The sequence below is a fragment of the Symphodus melops genome, assembly GCF_947650265.1.
Source record: "Symphodus melops genome assembly, chromosome: 4".
Classification (NCBI taxonomy): Eukaryota; Metazoa; Chordata; class Actinopteri; order Labriformes; family Labridae; genus Symphodus; species Symphodus melops.
This window is the reverse complement of record NC_136694.1, coordinates 16324273-16345507: the sequence shown is the minus strand read 5'-3', so window position 1 is coordinate 16345507 and position 21235 is coordinate 16324273. Positions and strand designations below refer to the sequence as shown.

The following is a 21235-nucleotide window of genomic DNA, read 5'->3' as shown; positions in this document are numbered from 1 at the left end:
TAAGATGGAAAAAAAAGTCCCATATCATCCACATCAAAGTTGTAACCTGTAAGGGGTTCCAGGTGAACTTAATTGTAAGTCAAAACTGGTCAGTTGAAGTCACCATAAATGTTTTTTTTGATTGTGTGTGCTTTTTGAATATTTTTTTTTCTAGTCCAAATGAGCAGTTAGTAAAACTACATGAGGTTTAAAAGCAGCTCAAAAGATCCACCGGACAAGCTCATAGGCTATCTAGATTTGAAGAATGTGTAAAAATTCAAGTTGTGACATGAATGGGGGAAAAACAATTGGTGCACTCTGGTTCATTTCACACCATCCATTATACATTTTCAAAATGTGTGTTTACAGAAAATAGTTCTTCTTTTGGTTCATTTTTAATTGTTGTGCTGTAACCAACAGATCCATAAGGGATCATGTAGCTCTAACTTGTGAAAATGCACCATGTACTATCTAAGGCTGTGAAATAAGATCAGCACAATATTTGAAAGCACTTGTCAGATTTTCACAGAAATGGTTAAAAAAAGTTTGATTTTATGAAACAACAACAAAAAAATTGAAGAGCAACTTAATGGAAAATCTTCGAAGTCCACACAAAGTTCATCATGTTGTCCCTGTGCAGTCCTGAAGGAAGACTTCTGATGAAGCTGGAATTGGCTTATTGAAGAAGAAATTGATTTGAATTGATGATTCTGGTCAAGTTTTTGTGAGTTTATTTCAAAACACTCATTCCAGCTTATCATCAGTAAAGCTGAAGACACAGCTCTTTCATGAACACCCACACTGTTATTTTCATTCTATTAACTGATGATGAAAATGATGATGATGATGATGATGATGATGCTGAGGTCTTTGGTGATGTTAATTTTAAAACAAAATGAACATCTATACCATGTGTACAGCCTCATTGCACTGCCTGTCAACACTTACAGTATGTCAGATCTACCCTGAAGCTGTTTGTTGTCACATTCTGGCATTGTTTCCATTCTGTCCAAATCTGTGCTCGAACGTACTAACTTTTTAGATGTATACATAACTTTGTTGTCTGCTAAGTGAAATAGTGACACCTTAGCATTGTAAAGCAGTCCCAATGTGAGCTATTATGATATATACATTTCTGCAATGGTTCTAATGATAGGGAATCACTGGGGCTTTACTGCATATAAAATACTACTTTCACCATCGTTCAAAAGGATTGGTATTTCAAATACTATGCAAATTATGGCACTTAATGTATGAACAATAGACATCAGAGGATGAATACGGATACAGTCAAAAAATAAAATGCAATACATACTTCAATATTTGAGGAAGATAGAAAGTCTTGTATGCTCGTAATCTAGGAGCAACAACAACAAAAAAAGAAAATCATCAACAGTTTGACTGTGCTTTACTTTTCTATAAGCCAAAGACAACTGCACATCCATTTGTCCTGATGAAATCATTTAGCTGTGGCAGAGTTCAACATACTTCAAGGTCCATTAGGATGAGAAAAATCATTTGTTTCCTTTCATCTCTCCTTGAATTTTTTGGACAATGTGTGAGAGATCCAAACTTTCTGTCAGAGTCTTCAGCAGCATCTCGTCTTGCTGGACTCCTTCCATGAACTCTTCATAGGAAAGTTCACCTGAAAACACACAAACATTCTGAATTCAACACTGTTGATCGCTCTTTGATTAATCATTTCTTTTATATTTCTCCCCCACCTATGCCCCATCCCCTTTTCTCTAACTGAACTCTTACCATCTCCATTGATGTCGATCTTGTCGAAAACCATGTTGGTAAAATCCTCTGCTGACACCTCATTGGGGATTCCACTGATTGCACGGATGGACTGAACATGACACAAAGAAAGGGAATAAAAAACTGGTATAAAGGTGTAAGTTGTTGCTCTAATTTCTCCTACCAGCAGGTGTCAGCTAAGTTTCAGTAACAATGCCTTGCATAGCCATGTCCCTTCTCATAGCCTGAGGTGGGGGCAACTTTGTTTCAGTCAGACATGAGTGGGCTTAGTGGGCACACACACACACACACACACACACACACACACACACACACACACACACACACACACACACAAACAGGACAGCATTACGTTTGTCACTAAGCTCTAAGTCAAGCTTAACATGGAATGAGAGGCTCCTACACACCCTAAAGATGAGAAGCAGCTCCTCGCGGTCAATGTATCCACTCCCGTCTATATCATACAGTTTGAAGTACCAACGGAGCTTTTGCTGCACGCCTCCTTTCAGAACCAGACTCAGAGCAGCTACATACTCCATGAAATCAATAAAGCCATCCTGCAGAAAAAAAGGCTTTATCATTCATTCAAGACATATTCCTGCATCACAATCATGAATTTAAGACCTGATCTTCTCCTCAACATGATGAAATATTACAGTTAAATTTTTTGGGAGAAGTTTGATTTCCAGTGAGTGAATCTGGTTCACTGTGTATGTAAAAAGGGGTCGGACGTGTCTTTTTTCAGGTTGTGGGTCAGCTAGTTAAGCAGTGTCTGAACGGATAAGCCCCCTCACTAATAGAATAAGTTACTTTCAAACAGATCTCTATTAGCAGAAATAATGTGGACTACATAGACGGAAGAAAAACAAGCACAAACTAAAGAAAATACAGGCACAGTTTTGGAAATTTGAATATGGGGATTAGAATCTTATTTCCAAGTATAGTAACAATACAATTAGATACATAGATAAAAAGATATATAATTAATAGGAATTATGATATACATATCAGCTGCACTATCAAAAGCTATTTAGCTGCATATATACATGTTCCATCCTTACCCCTTTTTTGCAGAGGATTGAAAAATGTCCCTTTCAATGCTATGCAGATAAGATGCAAAACAACTATGATGTGTACACTATTAATACACCTTCAATGATATAGTGACATTAGAATATAGTTTCTATCCTGCTAGAGAAGTATCAATCATCTTACATTGTTCAAGTCAAACGTTGTAAACATAGTCTTGACGTAGTTGTCTGATGCATCTGACAGGTTCCTCAGGCCAAAAAACTGTTTGAACTCGTAAAACATGAGAAGTCCAGATGGGCACTCTGTCATGAACTTCTTGTACCACTGGTGACTGTCACAAGCTTGTAGTTCATCCACAGATGACCCATTGCTGTTTCCCATAGCGCTTTTTCAAAATAAAGATAAAAAAATTCCAGTAAAAACCATAACCAGTATGTGCTAAATCCACCGAGCATTCATGCAAGGCATGACTGAAAACAATTTGCTCGCAGCAGTAATCAGTGTATGTGTCAGCCAATCATCTCGCTGTGCGTCTGTGTCAAAGGCTGAGGCGCTGTAATCCACTTTGGCCCCCAGCAAAGACTTAACTTATTAAAGAGAGCTAAGAGCATAGATGAATCCATACGTGATGGATGACACCAGCTGACAGAGAAATCATATTTTATGAATCAAATATCCAAATAGTTCTTCTCATTTACCTAATGAAGTGAACTCTGCAGCACAACAATCTTACATTATTACTCAGATATCATGCAACACTAAATTAAGGTTTTCTGTAAGAGGATATATTTTTGGTTTTACCCTATGCATTGCTACTGTTTCCTGCATCTCTTTGTTCCTGCTTGCTAAGCATTTATTTGTACATGCATGATTAGTAGGCTTTTAAAAATCAAGAATATACTTAATGTGTATGATAGCCTACTTCATGTTGTCCCTGCATGACAAGCAACTCTGTGAAGCTTTACTGATGAACATCATGCTTATATGTTCACAAAAAGACTGGATGTTGCTTTACAATTGTATTGTGTTAGAACTATTGTGTACTAGTTTTTTTCTAATGTGCATTAAGATTATCACACAATAGTGATGGGGTTAAAAGAAACTCAGAGAGTCCTGCAGAGTAAAAGTTGGGGTCAGTCACTCCTCTGATATTGAACTGAATTGTCATGAACTAGAGTTCAGTGACACCTGGGGGAAAAGGAGGTAAACCCAAACATACACAAGGAAGAGGGCCAACCAATACAGCACTGACCTGTTCTTATGACACCCAGAAGTTTTCTCATATACAGAACTATCAGACTAACTAGTATCAATTTTGGAGGAGACATCTAGTATTGCAAATCACGGAAGCAAAAATCACTTTCATAATATTTGTCCATATTCACAAAGCTCCTTTGCTTAATTCATCTCACTGTAGTCGTCACTCTTCTCTCAGCTTACCCTAGTTTCACTGCAGGACTGGCTGTCACTGAGTTTAGACCCTTATAAACCTCCCCCATCTGCTGTCACTGCAGGGGCTGCTGGTAAACAGGACAGTAACAAGCCACAGTGTGAGGAATTACATTTCAACCTGATAAATGTGATGTGTCTTTGTCCACAATTGAATAAAATTGAAGGGGTTTCTGTTTGGTTTCTTTATTGTCCTCAAGTTAATGACAAAACATTAGCCAAAAGTCCCTTTGTCATCATCAGTAAAATTTTGTAAATGAAACAAAACAATTGAAAATCTTTATGCAGCACAATAAAAGAAAAAGAAGGAATATCAATATAAATAAAAGAAAATGTTATACCATCAACATAATATATTATCATAGCTAATAAATAGTTCATTGTGAAGGTAAGGCAGTATCAATTAAAAGGTGAGATCCCTGTTTAATAAAGATTTTTTGACTGCATCATTGTCTCAGACTTTTAGTTGAGACTGAATTTTCTTCAACATGAACTTTGTTTGTATTCAGGACAGTCATTTGACCTCTGTCCTTGAAGAGCACCTGATTCCTCTATATTCTTTAAACCTGTGCTTCATTTTCTTGAACCTTTTTTCTCTGATGTATTACAATGTTTAATAAAAGCAACGAATAAATTACATCTTCACAAACTAATACAGAAACCTTATTTTTAACTGTCTTATGTAAGTTTTTATTCTACTGAAGAAAGATTACTGAAGGAAATTCAGAATACTTTACAATGACAGATGAATGATCCTTTAATATGCTGAAGTGTTTACGTCATCTTGCAGTCATTCCTTTGCACCATAAATCTGCTTCAGATTTCATCTAGAGTTTCATATCCATCTTCACAGCATATTTCATACCTCATCATAATGAAACCCAGAATATATTTGGTTGTAATAGTAGTCTTTATTTCCTTTGACTTTGGAGTCTGTATGATGTTATGTTATGTTGTAGTCATCTTGGATTTTGCTAATGAACGTGCCTTGGCCTGTTTGCTGTGTGGCTACATTTACCTGGAAACAAAGGAAAGAATGTAGTCAGAGGAAAATGTGAAAACATGATATACTGATCAGGAGTTCATTGAGCAGAGCATACAGTGTATTTGATGTGAAGCAGGTAAAGAGTTAAAGGCTCTTACTGGCACATACTTCACATTTCAGCAGCTTCAGTAATCAGAATGAATTCCTATCAAGGACAGAGGAACTGGATGGACCAGTCTGGGTTGTCTGCAGGACAGCAGAGGTTTAGGTGGGACAGATAAACTTTGAAACAGACAGAAACATTGTGACTATAGCTAAGAGGAAACAACAAAGCCAAACTGGTTTTCTGGACAGGATGAGTAATTTTTAATGACAAAAACCCTTATGTAATTACTCAAAGGTTTACTGCAATTTAAATGTACAATTGTTTAATACATTTAATGTCCTATTCGATAGTTATGTGTACGTTTTTTTAAACCAATTATTGAAGAGGACTTGATGTTTTCTGTTTTACATCAAGTAGTAACAAAGTCAAAGTCCTCATCCACTATCCTATCTCTTAAATAAAGACATAAAAACTCAAAAATGAACCTTTAGATGTATATAATACACATTTTTAAATTACAATAATATTTCCTTTGAAATGTAACAATTGGAGTAATAAGTAGAAGGAAAGTAAAATACTTGGTACTCTACGACTGATTCAGGATAACACCATGATACTGTGTTACTGACCATCAGTGTAAAACACTTATCTGTCAATATACACACTGGTCTGCGGGGAGGGGAGGCAGCATTGATCTTTCAGTTCACACAGGAGTAGGTTCGCTGTTATGGCTCAGTCCACCCTGAGCTACAGAGGATTCTTGATCCTCTTTAGCCACAGCTCGTTACATTCACCTGTACAGTTATCCTCCTTACACATGGTCACATGCCCCTCTATGGAGGAAGGTAATACCCTAGCCATAGAAGAGACTTGTAAAGATTAAACAGGCATGATAACGTTAACTTACGAAATGTCTCAACCAATTAATGAATCACTGAGCAAATCAGTCAGAGAGATAAATGGCAAGGCACTCATTGATACACTTTTTGAATCAATATAAAAGTATGAACATAAAATTCTCCAATGTTTGTCTCCATAATGTGTTTTTTTTCTGGCCAGATGTTGGTAAAGTTCCAAGTTCAGGTCAAAGGTCAATCTTGCTTTTACTGTTTTACCTCCAACACTGTGTAAACTACCTTTCACCACCAGGCCAGCTCAAACTGTGTCACACTATAAAATGCTTTTAGAAAACCTTCCTGCAGGCTGAGGATTGTGATTACAAATATATTGTGTTTAATATCTCTATGTTGGAGACAATCAACTTTTATTTTTATTTCAAAGTGTTTTAAATAACTCGTGGTAATTTATTAAAAAAATGATCACATTTTGATATGAAAGGCTTTTCTTTTAAAAACAGTCAAACTCTGGGTTTCATAAGCGATGTGACTAAATGCCACAGTGGGCTTCAAATCTGTGTTGCAGTTAGAGCATTTAGTATTTCTGGAAAGAAATAAAGGAGTACGTTGTATTGAAGAACGGAATTACGTTAATGTAAATAGATAAAAAAATATATTGTTTTGAACGGACCAACCCTACAGAAAAAAAAAAATATATATATTTCCTTATGACCAGAAAGACTGCTTTAATGGGCCTACTGTGCATGTTAAATCAAACCATAATAGCCAATAAAGCAACCTACTTCCTGTTTACACTGGTCAGTTCAAACGAAAGTCCACGGTCAGTCAGGTAAAAGGTATTACTTTGTAATATAGATGATGATGGCTCTGATATAAGCAGAACCGTGAGAATAAAGTAAAGCAAAGAGCGGATCATGCAGGTAAACGCAGGTGAGATTTGAGCAGGAATGTGGCTGCTAGGAGGGCCCAGCAGGCCTCACCTGCAGGGAGTGTATGAAAAAAAACAAAAACAGGGAGGCTCAGTGAAAGGTGGAGGAGGCGGGGTTTGTCCCATTTTGTCGCTGTGTTGAAACAACTTTACACCAAATCAGTGAAGTCAGACTAACCTTGAGCGCTGCGCTGCACCTGTCGCTCACCTGCCGTTTTACATTGGATTTACCTGTCGATTAAACATGCGTTAATAATCCAACATAGTCGTATCCACACTTAAACTGACAAACCAGTCATGAAGAGGTCACCGTTACATTTTTTGGGTCGAAAGAGCCAGTCTCTTTTCGACACCAACGTCAAAATGAAAGACATGGGTAAGTAGGCTACACAGCGTACACAACAAACACATCTGAGAATGTCAACGATTTACTAAAGAATACAAATACTTTTCTTTGACTACTTGGTATTTTTGAGCCTGAACTTTATTAGTGTCGTTAATTTTTCATCTGTATTTTCATGTCGTGTTGTGTTCTTTGCCATCAAGGGAATATTATTCTTCCATGTACAACCCGCTCTCTATTTTTAATATTGGATTATAGTTTATTTAAATGAATTTGTTTATCTGGCTTCAAGATCACCTGTCCTCTGTGTACCATTATGCATTGGCGCAACAGCGCTGTTAGGAAAGAAGGCAGGCATCAGTACAAGCACAAGGAACGTTTGGATAAGAAAATATTGAAGTTCCCTTTTTAACACACACTTAATAGAGTGTGTTACACTTTAGTTGACTATGACTCATCTATAATCTCAGATAAACACCCAAGAGGTATCGAGAGATGACTTTTACACCAACTGGAATGTCTGTATTGATAAGTAAACACACTGTTTTAGATATATATTGTATAAGCACTAACAGTACATATTGTAGCAGCATATACAAATCATTACAACAAAGCTATCTCTATCTGCTGAAGACGACTCCCACAAGTGATTGAAAGCTGTACAAAAAGATAGTTATTAATTAAACATCACTATTAATTCAATTAAGTCTAAAAAGTTAAGAATATTTGCATTTTGCTTAAATGTAAAGCAGACTGTATATAGTATGATTAATACAGACTACATCTACTGTCACATGTTGATAGTAGCTTACAGATAAACTATGCAGCTCTAAAGGACATGAGTGCCATTAGATTGGAGAAGGAAACACGAGTACTAATACGCATTTGCCTATTTAAATCAACCAGGTGCACAATAGGGAAACAAATGATTTGGTTAGACTGGTTTAACACCACATTTCCTCTGTAGTCTTTCTTACCGAATTAATCATTTGTATGCGATTGTATTTCAGTTCCATCATAGTTTTGGCCTTTTGTGTTTGAACATCACAGGAGGCACATGAGCTAGAAGAAGCTAAAAACACTTTGCTTTTCTTGGTTGTAATGTCAGTCATTAGGTTGTTATTCCTTCAGCTCAAATGAAAGGTGTTGTTTTTGACGTCTGAAAGAAAGTGCAGACTAAGAATCTCTCAGTGACACGTGTCTTTCAGCAGTCACTTATTGGACAAACAAGATAAAATGAAAGGAATGTAGGACTTTTGATTAACTGTTTTGCTAACAATCTAGTGACTTCTGATATAGTTTCACAAAATGTTTTTTTCATTTTAGTTATCTTAGTCTGTGATTGTACTTCTTCATTGTGAATTACTTACTTAAGTTGTTTAAGCCCTCTTTGGACTCAGAGTTCTCCCTTGGCCAGTGACACAGATTGCATTATATTTGAACTTTGAATTGATATGAAATGGAGACCATGACTGGCCATTTTCTGAATGTTTGGAAATCCCTAAAAAACTTCAACCGAAAAAAAAATGAAACACCACACATGCAAAGAGGACATGTGATTCTCTACAAGTGATTAAATATACAGTACACTGCATAAGTATATGTAAGATATGTAATATGATGAGCTTTTACCTGAACACAATGGTATAGTATGAATGGTAAAGTATAAATAAAGATGAGTGTCTGGTCGCCCACCTCTTCAGTTGTCAATGACAGAACTACTGTAATAGCACATGGCGTCACTAAGTAGATTATTAGACCGAATGACAAACACAAAGAAGCCTCTTTGGTGCATACAGTATCACATTACTTGTACAATGACCTCTATGTAAAGTTCTAATCTGCACCTGTGAGAATGACAAGACCCTGTGGGACTCAAAGCCATTTGAAGTGGGGGAAATGTGTCCGTCAAAGTGCAGAAACTTGTTCTGACCAGTGTGTAAAATATTTTATTTTTTATTTCCTCAGACAATATGGATTGGGTCCTGGCGTCCTCAGCGATCCCTGAGTCGGGTACTGCCAGTGTGCGGGCCAGACCAACAGTCAAACATCATGCTGTGAGTAATCCTAATGAAACGTAATGGTTCATTCACTGTTGATTTTACTTTTACCACGAAGTCTCTGGCACCTGGTTAAATTAAAAAAAAGAAAAGAAGATGTGTCGAACAGTCTCCAGTCTCCACCCTGTCATTAGGCATTACTTCATCTTGAACTCTGTATCTGCGAAGCTGTATAGGTGCTAATTAACTGATAAAGGGCAGCGTTGGACTGGAAGAGTGTGATGGAATCTGGGTGAACTTTAACAGGCACAGGGCCAGGACAAGTATGAATCTGAAGAAAAGGCCCATGTTCCCAAATGTGTGTTAATTAGCACTAATTGGCATCAGTTGAGTTATGTTTATGTTTGGTAAAATTAACTTTCCATGATAACAAAATTAAAATACTCTCCTGAGATAGTGATCAATAGTGAACAATAAAAAGCTGCTTCAGCTGACGGTATCATCATCTGCTGATTTGAGGTGTTATAGACATCATTGTTTTTAAAACACAAGCGTGAACTGTAAGCATTACAGTGTAGTATGTGTTGATTGCCTCAAGATGTATCTTCTGTTTTTAAGCATTTTAAATCTTGACATTTTAAAATCCCACATAAAAAAACTGCCACACTTATTACCAGATCGAGTTTCTCACCTGTTGTGGAAGTGATAAAACACACTAACTCAAGTATTTGGCTTCATATAACTGATATGAACATGAGAGAGAGGATGTTCTCAATAGTTACAATTCATACATTGTAAAGTTTACACACAAACAGATCTAACAGTCAGTCATTAGTTAGGTTTAACATGTAAATGATAACATAGGACTAAACCTGGGATTTTCCAACTTTTTGGCATGTGGCTCTTTCACTAGAAAATGGTAATCACTTTGTACTTTTACTTAGGTGGAAAGCATGTTTACACGTGCAGGTTAGTGAAAACATTGCAGAATTGTTAAATTGGTAATGTCCTGCCTTTCACCGATTTGCGAAGACTTGCTTTACTCATAGCCTGACGCCCGCAGCCTGTATGTCTGTCAGGCCTCCTGTTTAATTGTCATGGTGCAGGTATAAATAAAGAGCTCATCTATACTCTGGTTCACACACCTCAGTTGTTTGGGAGTGTTCTGTAAATGCGTCTGTGGCATGTGTTGGCTGTGGCACACCCAGCAGCACATGGGCAGGACAGCTCAGACTGCTGCGACAGATGAAAGTGAGTCATAACACAGGCAACAAACGCATGAATCAAACTGGATCTGACGCCATTTTATCCGACACACCCTTGTTCTGTGGTGCAGTGACTGTACCTCTCCAAATAGATACATAAGTGTCTTGTGTTTATAAGCAAAATCAGTCATGTCACTCCAGTGATTTCAGGTAGATGTCCAAAGTATTTTAATTTGTAAAGCTTTTCCTTCGAGCCTTAAATGAAGATATGTGTGACTGCTTAAGGTTGTTAGTTAAATGCTTATTCATTAACATGATGGTATGATGAAAATAGATACAGCAGTGAAAATGTAAAAAAAAAAAAAAAGTTTTAGCCCTTTGGGAAGTAGATAACCTGTAGCCTGGCTATAATTTGTATTGTATCAACACAGTCTGTTTATTTTTGCTTCCATTTAAATGTCCCTCGTCCATATTTTTCTTTCTTACTTTCACACACAGAAACTGAGGCATTAAAAAAACGCTGTATCTTCTTGACATTGTGTTCTCAGCCAGGCCCACTTTAACACTAGAAACTATGTGATGAATAATAGGTGTATCTTCTGATTCATCATGAGTGGTCATGGGCCAAGAATGTCACAGACACAAAAATAGTGAATAAACCTTTAAACCTTCCTATAAATACTTCACGAATGGTTAAATAGAAATCCCCAGCTGTGTTCTGTGTAACTGAATTTTAGCACTTTGAAAGCACTTACAGTATGTTAACCATAGTACCAGAACTATTCTGTTATTGATGCACATGACACAACAAATATTTACATACTCACCCCTTAATGTAGAGAGCTGCAAAGTTGTGAACTGTATAACTGTATGTTGTGAATATACTAAGATACTGATATTAAAACTTCCAATGTGTCCCCCCCCCCCCAGTCCTCATATGACACTTCACAAGGGTTTGCTGTTCCGACACCCAAGGTCCCCCTCCTTCCCCCTGTCAATGGTCCAAAGATCAATGGCTCAGGTAAGTGTCTACCTTCATCAAATATATTCTTAAGCATGGTAAATCCCATTATTTACAAAAGAGTAAGGTCATTTGTTGTGCCTTTGGCCAGACTCAGTTGATGGATTAAAGCAATCTAGCTCCACAAAGGGTTGACATTTCAGGGCAGGTAAATGTTTTTCCAGGCAATTGCTCAACAATCTTTCCGAACAGAATAGGACTGTTTGCATTTTTTTTCAATTGGACACTCATCTAATTTCTTAACTGATGCATCAGTCTTGAAAGTATGGATCAGTTTCAGCATAATTTGTGATTTATGGCAAATAAAGCTTTCCACTTTAACTTTTTTAAGACAAGGCAATATGCATTTTAGTACAGAATACTGTTCATGATTCAAACTTTTTGAGTTCTATTGTGTTTTGACTACCATTGAAAAAAATAAGAGTAAAAAGTAAAAGTGTAGTGTCTCACAGTTACATATCTGAAATTAGTATATACCTGCACTGAACTTTTCTGTTGTCTGTTATTTGTTTCCATAGTCGGGGGAGGTCAGTTGTCTAATGGATCTGTTTTGTCGGTGCCTGACCTTGTGGAGGATGAGATATTTGTTCCTCGTCATCCATCTATGGCACCTCCACCACCTCCAGGGACATTTATTCCTCCATCAGGGACTTTTATCCCTCCACCAGACTTCATGGGTGACCTCAGCACTCTAAACCTTGCAACCCCTTCACCTAGTTCCATGCCAGCTCCAAACCTCCCTTCACTGGTGCCATCCATGCAGGAAGAAGATTTAACATTTTTAAAACCACCACCTATGGCTCCACCAAAGCCCCCATCTACTTGCTCTAGTGGCTCAGCATCATCCACACCCATTTCTAATCCACCATCTTCCCAAGTACCTGACCCTCCAAGATTTTCCCCACCACAGCCCCCCACTGAGAGGCAACACAAGGCTCATAAGACACCTCCTCCAAAACCAATCAGACTGTCTTCCATGTCTAACAATGATTCTCCACCACAAACTCCTGCCCCACCTCCCCCCGTACAGACACCGACACTGTCCACTTTTAATCCGCAACAAACAGCAAAACTTTACAATGCTCCTACTTCAGTTCTCAAAGGCCATGAAGAACCTGACCCAAGACTCAAGCAAAAGTTATTCCTGGAAGATTCTTCGCCTGTCAAAACTTCAGTGATGGCCGAGGTGGATAGCAAAACCCCTAAAGTGGCAACACCCTCTAAACCAGTTGCTAAAAATATACAGGAACTAAAGGATCACCTACAAGTTTCTCAGTCCCTTAAGTCACCCCCACCCGAGCCAAACAAGGAAGCTCAAACAGCTAAGGTTTCTCCACCGCCAGTAGACAAACCTGTCAGGAATTCTAATCAGACTTCACTTCAAAAAGTCAGCAATATTTCAATTAATTCAGAGGCATCTCCAAGTCAAAGTCGCAAATTTAGTCCATTAATAGACCGTAAACTACGCAACCTGAAGAATAATGAAACAAATGGGGCAAAAGAGGGAGCTGCAGCTTCTCCACTGGCTCTTTTGATGGCAGCTAAAAAAAGAGAAAAACACAGAACAACCCTCTCCCGAGAAAATAGTGCCAAGAATGAGGAGCAGCTTAGTGCAGAAACTCAAACAAATGACATGAGCACAAGTTTTCTCAGCATCACTCCAAGGAGCAGCTCATCCTCTTCTCTAGCATCTCAAGAAAGAGTTCAGGAAAGCCCAGATCCCAACAGTCATGTTGGTCATACGCAAACTCTTCAGACAGCTAAAAAATCAAGCAGCTCAGTACCGGCCAAGGACAAGATGCCATCTATTAGTCTAGGGAACAGTCAAAAGCCAAGTTTGACCAACCATGTTGTGCAGAAACATAACCCTGAGCAAAGCAGTTCAACGACTAATTCTCCCAGGCATGAGGATTATAAAGAGGAGTTGAGTTTGCCATTACTCCCTCCACCACCAGAGTTTGATGATTTAGATGATATTGTGGGTCCACCTCCTTCCATTGCCCCGCCTGACCCTCCCAAGAAAATGGCACCAACACCAACTTTAAAATCTCCTCCGCTTGCTCCTCCTCCTCCCCCTCCTAAACCCCCACAAGCTCCAAAACTCCCATCTCCTGACAATGATTTCAAAGCAAGGCTTCCAGTCCAGACTAGACCAAAAGTCCACACTAACCATATCCCCGCCAATCTTTCACCCAGTCAGGTAACACTCCTGAGTATCTTACAAAAGAAGATGGCAGAAATGGACCAGAAAATGGCCCCCCTGAATGAGACAGAGTCCAATTCTGATGACTGGGGCAATCCCTTGTCTGATGAGGATAATAAGGTCCCTGTTGCCCTAAAAGCCACTCCACAGAGCCAGAAAAACACTGCTGTAAACAAAACAGCAGCCCTGAACATGCGCGAGCTTGAGGGTAAAGTGGCCAGTAAATATCAGGATGCCTCCTCAGGGAAAAGTCCAACCAGGTAAGACCATCGGTGCTCAAATATAAATCTTTCATTTTCTTTTAACGGCAAGACTAGTGTCCAATAAGCATGAATATGGATCTTCTTTTCAGCAATGGAGTGCAGTCAAAACATCAATATGGGAGGACCTTCACTGTCCGGCCTGGAACCAAAAATCCTATAACTGTCTTTGGTCAAGAGGAATCTTAGAGGGACATCAAATGATATGCAAATAAGACGTGCGATCATCAGTTTAGTAAAAAAGAAAGAAAGAAAGAAGGAAGCACTTTGTACATACGAGTTACACCAGTGTTGGTGGGTAAACGTTACAAATGTCTCATACCATGCTCAGCTCTGAATGATGTCTAGTCACAATTTTATTTCTCAACTTTAGGAGCTCACCAGTCTTTTTTTTTTTTCATATTCTATTTTTGGAATGGATCATTTTAAATTATATTCTTTGCTGCTACTGTTTTTTCATTGTATAGGTATATGTTGCATGTTGCCTTTTAAACCAAAACTATAAATCAGTCTCAATGTCACATGGTTAAGATTAATATAATCTAGCAGATTAATAATTCATAATATATTGGTTCAAAAACACGTTTGCTTAAATCAATCTTAACTGTATGATGTACTGTTTTTTGCATCTATCCATACTGATTGTTTTTAGAATGTCAAGTCAGTCAACAGAATTCTTTCCAATATTAATATATGAAAGTTACTGTATGATGTACACTGTAATTATTGTGGTGTGGGGTAATTACATGTCCTGTATGTAAACTGTTACAAGTGTATTATGTGGGTCCATTTGAAAAAAAAAAAAAGAAAGCTAACCTGTAATTTAAACCAGAGGTATGTTTTTAACTCAGTGGGATTGTGTCTTGTGTATTTATTGGTCAAATGTTTTGCCCTATGTATAAAAGTTATTCAGAGAAAGTACAAATGTAAGTCATTGTAGCTGTACTTGCTCTTCTGTATATATTAGTTTGTAAAAGAGATTCAAAAGAAACTTGGATTTTGTAAAATTGTTTTATGTACATGTAAGCTTTGTACAATCAGGACTTTTAAAATATTAGCAACAATGTCATTAAGCAAGCTATTTATCGAAGCCAAATGTTGCCCAGGAACTCTCTACATGGAAAATAAAACCAAGCATTAATTGCATGTTCTAGTAATTGTTCTGCAGTGTGCATGTGTTTTAAGTTTTTTTTTAAAGTTATTACCGTACTAGGTCTCAGACAAGAAATAAAGTACATAGGAAATGATGCTTTCACATTAACACGATAAAAAGTTTAATTCTACAACTGTTGCTTTTTATTTAATTATATTTACAGTCTAAAGAGAATTAAGCAGCATTGTTTTAATAGCTTAACATTCCTTTGAAATGGTCTTGGTTTATTAATGGACCATTTTAGAGGTCAGCACTGAGTACCTTTTAAAAAAAAAAGTACTTTTTTTCTTCTACCTACCAGGGTTCAGTCTGGTGTCGATTGTTCGGGGCTTTGTAGCTCTAATAAACACGTTTGTGGTGTCTCAGGATTACTGTAAGTAGCTATAGCTCTTATTAAAACATCAAGATGTTTTAACAAGAAAATGCAGTCACCTTGATGTATCCCCTGAATCTTTTGTTTCAAAGCCAAAACAATCATCTCAAAGTGCATGAGCTGAAGATGTTTTGTTTCATGATGCTTTAATATAACTCTGAGAAATGTCTGGTTTTGAGCCTGACCATTGGTTTTCAACTGGTTAAAATAATTTTCTCTATCTTAAGACTAAATATGAACAATGTCTTTATTTCAATTAGAGAAAATGAAGATCGATCAAAAATGACTTATATCACTGATGTAGCTGAAGTGATGTAGCTGAAGTGCTAGTTTTTCCAGCAACCTTTACCATTACCTTTGCCTGATGTTGCAAGGCATCGCTAAAATCCTGCAGCAAGCATTGTTGAGGTAATGTGTATTATGCTGTCATGGTGCTGGTGTAACGTGTGAATGGTTAAAGCACGTTTAGTTCATTCACCAAGTCAAATGACAGATTAGCAGCGAGACCATAGGTTCCACGAACTGTGAGAATCACCATGTAATCCCATTAACTTCAGAGCCGAGCACCGACACTTGACACACGACCATGTGTAAAAGCAGGAGTGGGCTAAAGGGGGCCAGCGACAGTCTCATGTTAGCCATCAGTACAATTAACAGCTGATTATTTACCACGATCCTCAATTCAATTAAAAAAAAAAAAGTTATTAATCCTGAGGGGGCTCCTTGTTGTTCGTTTATATTGGACTCCAAAGAAAAACATACTAACATGTTCTCGCCATCACAACATTAGGTTCCCTTTAATGTAAAAATATGAAATACAAATGGGTTGCGTCAAGTTTAATTACACATTACAGTGCTATACAGAGGAAGAATTAAAAGAAGTGGATGGAGACAGTTTTCGAGTGGAGTAGAATGAACCAAAACATAAACCGCTTTCTTCTCTTCCTACATGTGTTAGCATCTGTTGAGTCTACAAGGAGTTGGGAGCTCCAGCAGCTGGACCCACTGTGTGGTGAAGCACAAGGTGATCCCAGCCTACAGTTGTGAGAGCGTTGGAGCCACCATGGAGCCAGCACACACTTTTGACAAAATCCTGGTGTCGCCGATCTCGAAGTCTAAAAGAAAGAACATGAACAAATGACAAGCGTTGTTTTTAACACTGAAAAGGGTTTTTTTTGTTTTTTAATATGGACTGCAAAGACTTACATTTCTTGCAGCTCAGAGTTTAGAACAGCCAGGGAGCAATCATCACTTATTGAGGCGAGCAGTGGCGCACTGAGATTGAAAAAATAAATAAGTTTACATTTCCCAGAAAGACAAATGTAAAAGCCAGTAAAGATTTATGTTTACCTATGTGTAGAAAAGGCGAGCCCATTGACTCTACGGTTGTGTACTTTCTCCACCCTGGCTGGCTCTGTTCCCAGGAAATCCTTCACTGTCACTCTACCGAGCTCATCACCTGAGGCACAACAAACATGATCAAACCTGAAACCACTGCCAATTATTGTCAATCAACAATCTTCTGCTTGGTCTTACCAAAAGCAATGGTGCTTCTGTGGTGGGGGTGCCAAGCTGCAGTAGTGGGGGAGCAGCTGGGGGTCTCTATATCTGAAGCAGAAACATAAGCAGAACACAGAATTAGCCGGGAATCGATTGACTAGCTGGTGACGGGAATCCGCAAATTTCAGCCTTTAAAGCCTTGATCCATGACCAGCCGTCCTTCCAAAACATATCTGATTCTGAATCTGAAGCTGCATGTTAACGATCACATCCACAACTACACTAACATCACACAAACACAAGCTGACATGTCTGCAGTGCTGACTTGATGTGCCTATCAGTGGAGGCAAGAACGCTTTGTAATACTGGAGGATAAACAAAGACTGTTGACTGTATGCACTGTTCTGTTTCACATCTGCACATTCCAGATGTGTGACCAGTATCTCTGTTTCAGTCCCCAGGGCTTGGGGAGGTAATGCGCTAAAACTTGAGATGCTTGAAACTTAGAGATTTTCACTCATTCATATTAAAATTGATTTTTCATCAAGAAAATGTCGTTTTCAGGAGAGAATGGCAGAATCAAAAAAGGATTGTGTCTTATATTTAAAGGGATACATCACCCATTTACATGAAGCTGTGTATCATTAGAAACATGGTAGTAGTGTTGAATGGTCGTGAAGCCAACCCTCATTTTGCCCTGAGTCGAGAAAAATATGTTTTTCTTTGCCTGGAAGTTTTCTTCATGTGATGCAATATGACGCTTTTTGCGTCACATGAAGAAAACTTTCAAGCAAAGAAAAACACATTTTTATCGTCTTGGGAAAATGAGGGTTGGATTCACGACCATTCAACACTACTACCATGTTTCTAATGATACACAGCTTCATGTAAATGGGTGAAGTATCCCTTTCATGCTATGATTAAATTACCCAGACATCCTATTTCACTCTGGCATCAACAGTCTTAAGATCAGACGTGATGAATCAGCCAAACAAGCAACCACATCATAGCTGTTCTAACTGAAAGTGACCAAGCGTAGGAACATCAGGTATTTTTAATTATAATGCATGATATCCTAACCTGCTCAGTGTGACAGCCAACAGGCTGAGCAACCTGCTCGCCTTCGCTCAACGCCCGCCAAGTCTCACACACTTGCATTTAATCATCAGTTATAATATATAATAATATATATTATAATAAGATAAAAATATAACTATATCATATTGGACTTGGTTTCACAGCCTACAAAAAAGTTTGCTTGCTTGCTGTGTACGATAAAAGGTTTATACAATTCAAAACTGTAGCAAAATGAAATCCGGTTCCGTTAACAACCAGGCAAAACCTGTTGCTCACCTATTTTTGTGGCTGGTTTGTTTGGCTTCCTCCTGTCCCACATAAGCACACGGCCATCCTGAGCGAGAGAAAAACCAGGTTACGTTTGAATCATGGCCTGCTGCTCTGTATTACTGTCAGCAGTTTGATGGGTTAAAACACAAAAGATTTTTATCTACTGCTATCACATTTGTATTTGTGAGTGGTTGACTACATGTGGGCATGTACGAAAAGCAAACACGTCAATGCTTAAAATGCAAAGTTCTGACGCAAGGTGTCCCTTAATTTGTTTCTTCAAATCGTCATCTTCATCAGTGTTGCACGTGTTTTCAAAAATGCATGCAAACTGCTGATTAGCGTCTTACTTGACCACAGGAGATGAAGAGAGACTCCTCTGTAGGACTGCAGGAAACACAACTGACTGGCTGTGTGTGAACTGAAATGAAACAACGTACAGAAATTAATCCAGTTTTGTAGTGGCCATATTTATGAAGGAGCTTTTTTTTTTATGTAAAAAATACTGACACTGACTTTAAACCACATTCTTCTAGTGGGACTATTCATTGTCCAACACACTTTTAAAACAAGACAGTTTTAATCTAAAATTAGGTTGTATCCTTAAAAAAACTTGTACAAAAGTCAGTACTTGTAATGCATATTAAAAGTGTACAATCTCCACTGAATAGCAAAAATACAACAAGCATATATGGCAGACAGCATGTCATGTTATCAACATTATTATTTATCAATACAATTTTAAAAATCTTCACGTTTTTGTTCCTTGACTCAAGGCCGAAGTAAATCAAGTCGACTTTAACTAAATCTGTGAAAGGCTTCTTAAGAAGTTGTGCAAACACACAGGGGACATACTGTATATGAACATGGAAATAGTTTTTCATGATTAAAACTCGCAAATGTTCTCTTACCATTGTAGGTAGTAACAACCGTCTCCTGGCTGAGATCCCAGACTTTAATTCTTTAAAATCAAAAGGTAAAAAAATGCAAAGTGATGAAAAGGGGTTCAAACATGTAAATGTGTTCACTTCAATCAACTGTGTGTATACATTGTGTATACCGGCAGTCCATGCTTCCAGTGACAGCACTGCTCGCTCCAGTAACTGGGCTGACTGTGGTGACAATGTGGTCATGCTCTTGTTTGGTGAAGCGATTCACCAGCAGGCGTTCATCCTCTGCCAGTTCCCAGAGCTCCAATGCGCCTTTACAGTGACCAAACAAAATCCAGTTTAACATTCAAATTAGAAAAAGAAAAAAAACCAGGGCTCACTGAAAATGCTGCTCATATGCACATTACCTGTGTCCGATGCCACAACAACACCCTTTTCTGACACCCATTTAACATCTGTGACTCCAGCCTCAGTCTGCACTCCAGCTTTACACTGATCCTCATGAGGGGCCTGTGCAGGGTCGCTGTAGATCCACACAGATCCCTGCCAGCTTCTTCCAGCGAGGCTGGAGGCACCTAGCAGCAAGGTGCCATCTGGAAAAAAAAGTCAGTACGAAATAACCATAAAGACACCTATAATCATACTGCTACCTGGACAAATAAACTGATAAAGGGTCCCTCTTAAAGTCTGCAAATATTAAATGTATGGAGAAGACCATATATGCCCCTATACGTTTATAACGCTCCTGCTACAGAATCTAGGAGCTTAATAAGTGCACACTCGTGAATAAAGGTTATTGAACGTTGCCAAGGATTCTCCGTTAAATAAAATCAGTACACATTTAAACATTAAAATATTGATCTGGCATCACCACGTGTTTACTTTTCTAAGCTAGCTTGCCTTGTTACCGACCTGCTCTGTACTGCGCCGAGCACAGATGTTTCTCCATGCACGCTGGCGCATTGGGGGGTGTATTCCACCGGTTTTCCTTGATCATGTTGGTATCTACAGCACTTTTCATTCAGATAACACAATCGGATATGTCTGTGCAGCCACGACTGCAAACGACTTCAACGCGGTTTCTTAGTAAGTTAGCTAGCAAGCTAACGTTCCTACCGTTATCACTTTTGGTTCATATGAGCAACATAAAACCACAATGATTTCCGTGTGCCTTCAGAAACGATAATATGAGCTATAACAGGAGTTGACGTATCCTAATGAATGAAAGAGTTTAAACAACACATGGGCCCGAAAAACACTCACTTCCGGGATTTTCTTCTTCGTCGAATTAAATACCGTTATCTTTGAAGGCGACGGGAGTTTAGGTCGATGACGTTACTCTCTCCTACTGACGCTTGTTGGGATTTTTTGGGGCTTGATTTTATTTGCTTTATTATATTTTACCTTTCGAAAATCATATACTACATTCGTCAGACTTAAAATATTACAGGTTTGAGTTTATGTAGTTAAAAATATAATGTATATGTTATTTAGGCCTACTTTTAAAAGTGTCACCACTCACCAGTTTGTTCATGGTTAAAAATACATTTCAAATAACTGTCTAAAAATTACATGTATTTCATCAGTTTATTTGAATTAGCAGGCTTATAACTACCAAACGGCCATTAATCGTTGTCTGGGAGTACTTTGAAAGATATCAGGAGAATCATCTCTTCAATGCCCTCACAAGTAAAAGAACTTGGCATCTGAAAATCACTGCTCAGAAGATTCAGTGAAGCTTTTGCATCTGATACAACATTTTTATTTGTTTAAAAAGTGTTGTTTATAAAATGGCGTTAACATGTATTTTCTTTTGTCCAAATATATTCATTTGCTGGATAAA

At 38.1% G+C, this 21235-nt stretch overlaps 4 protein-coding genes across 4 annotated transcripts in view; 1 reads left to right on the top strand and 3 right to left on the bottom strand.

The window, feature by feature from the left end:
- eps8l3a (EPS8 signaling adaptor L3a) overlaps positions 1-21235 on the bottom strand; it is a 64411-nt gene that overhangs the window by 13519 nt on the left and 29657 nt on the right. The window lies entirely within an intron of this gene.
- On the bottom strand, positions 1439-3214 carry guca1ab.2 (guanylate cyclase activator 1Ab.2). The gene is made up of 4 exons (XM_079342066.1): positions 2956-3214; positions 2148-2297; positions 1741-1831; positions 1439-1624 (listed from the first exon to the last, which is right to left on the bottom strand). Exons 1-4 carry the CDS (start codon positions 3151-3153, stop codon positions 1494-1496), a joined length of 570 nt encoding a protein of 189 aa, XP_079198192.1. The 5' UTR covers positions 3154-3214; the 3' UTR covers positions 1439-1493.
- On the top strand, positions 5399-15286 carry LOC306822917 (uncharacterized protein). Its single transcript, XM_079342218.1, has 6 exons — positions 5399-5468; positions 7071-7473; positions 9409-9497; positions 11576-11666; positions 12185-14129; positions 14222-15286. Exons 2-6 carry the CDS (start codon positions 7395-7397, stop codon positions 14316-14318), a joined length of 2301 nt encoding a protein of 766 aa, XP_079198344.1. The 5' UTR covers positions 5399-5468; positions 7071-7394; the 3' UTR covers positions 14319-15286.
- wdr77 (WD repeat domain 77) lies at positions 16425-20720 on the bottom strand. The gene is made up of 10 exons (XM_079340652.1): positions 20305-20720; positions 19800-19985; positions 19563-19704; positions 19414-19463; positions 18853-18923; positions 18509-18566; positions 17192-17263; positions 17006-17114; positions 16862-16930; positions 16425-16770 (listed from the first exon to the last, which is right to left on the bottom strand). Exons 1-10 carry the CDS (start codon positions 20411-20413, stop codon positions 16626-16628), a joined length of 1011 nt encoding a protein of 336 aa, XP_079196778.1. The 5' UTR covers positions 20414-20720; the 3' UTR covers positions 16425-16625.

Excerpts from the sequence above, each read along its gene's own strand:
- guca1ab.2 (XM_079342066.1), bottom strand. The coding sequence starts at position 3,153 with ATGGGAAACAGCAATGGGTCATCTGTGGATGAACTACAAGCTTGTGAC. Across the intron at positions 2,298-2,955 it reads CAACGTTTGACTTGAACAAT|GATGGCTTTATTGATTTCAT; the intron begins GTAAGATGATTG and ends TTTTTTCTGCAG. Across the intron at positions 1,625-1,740 it reads GATCGACATCAATGGAGATG|GTGAACTTTCCTATGAAGAG; the intron begins GTAAGAGTTCAG and ends GTGTGTTTTCAG.
- wdr77 (XM_079340652.1), bottom strand. The coding sequence starts at position 20,413 with ATGAAAAGTGCTGTAGATACCAACATGATCAAGGAAAACCGGTGGAAT. Across the intron at positions 17,115-17,191 it reads CAGAAGCACCATTGCTTTTG|GTGATGAGCTCGGTAGAGTG; the intron begins GTAAGACCAAGC and ends GTTGTGCCTCAG. Across the intron at positions 16,931-17,005 it reads CTCGCCTTTTCTACACATAG|TGCGCCACTGCTCGCCTCAA; the intron begins GTAAACATAAAT and ends TTTCAATCTCAG.
- LOC306822917 (XM_079342218.1), top strand. The coding sequence starts at position 7,395 with ATGAAGAGGTCACCGTTACATTTTTTGGGTCGAAAGAGCCAGTCTCTT. Across the intron at positions 9,498-11,575 it reads CAACAGTCAAACATCATGCT|TCCTCATATGACACTTCACA; the intron begins GTGAGTAATCCT and ends CCCCCCCCCCAG. Across the intron at positions 11,667-12,184 it reads TCCAAAGATCAATGGCTCAG|TCGGGGGAGGTCAGTTGTCT; the intron begins GTAAGTGTCTAC and ends TTGTTTCCATAG.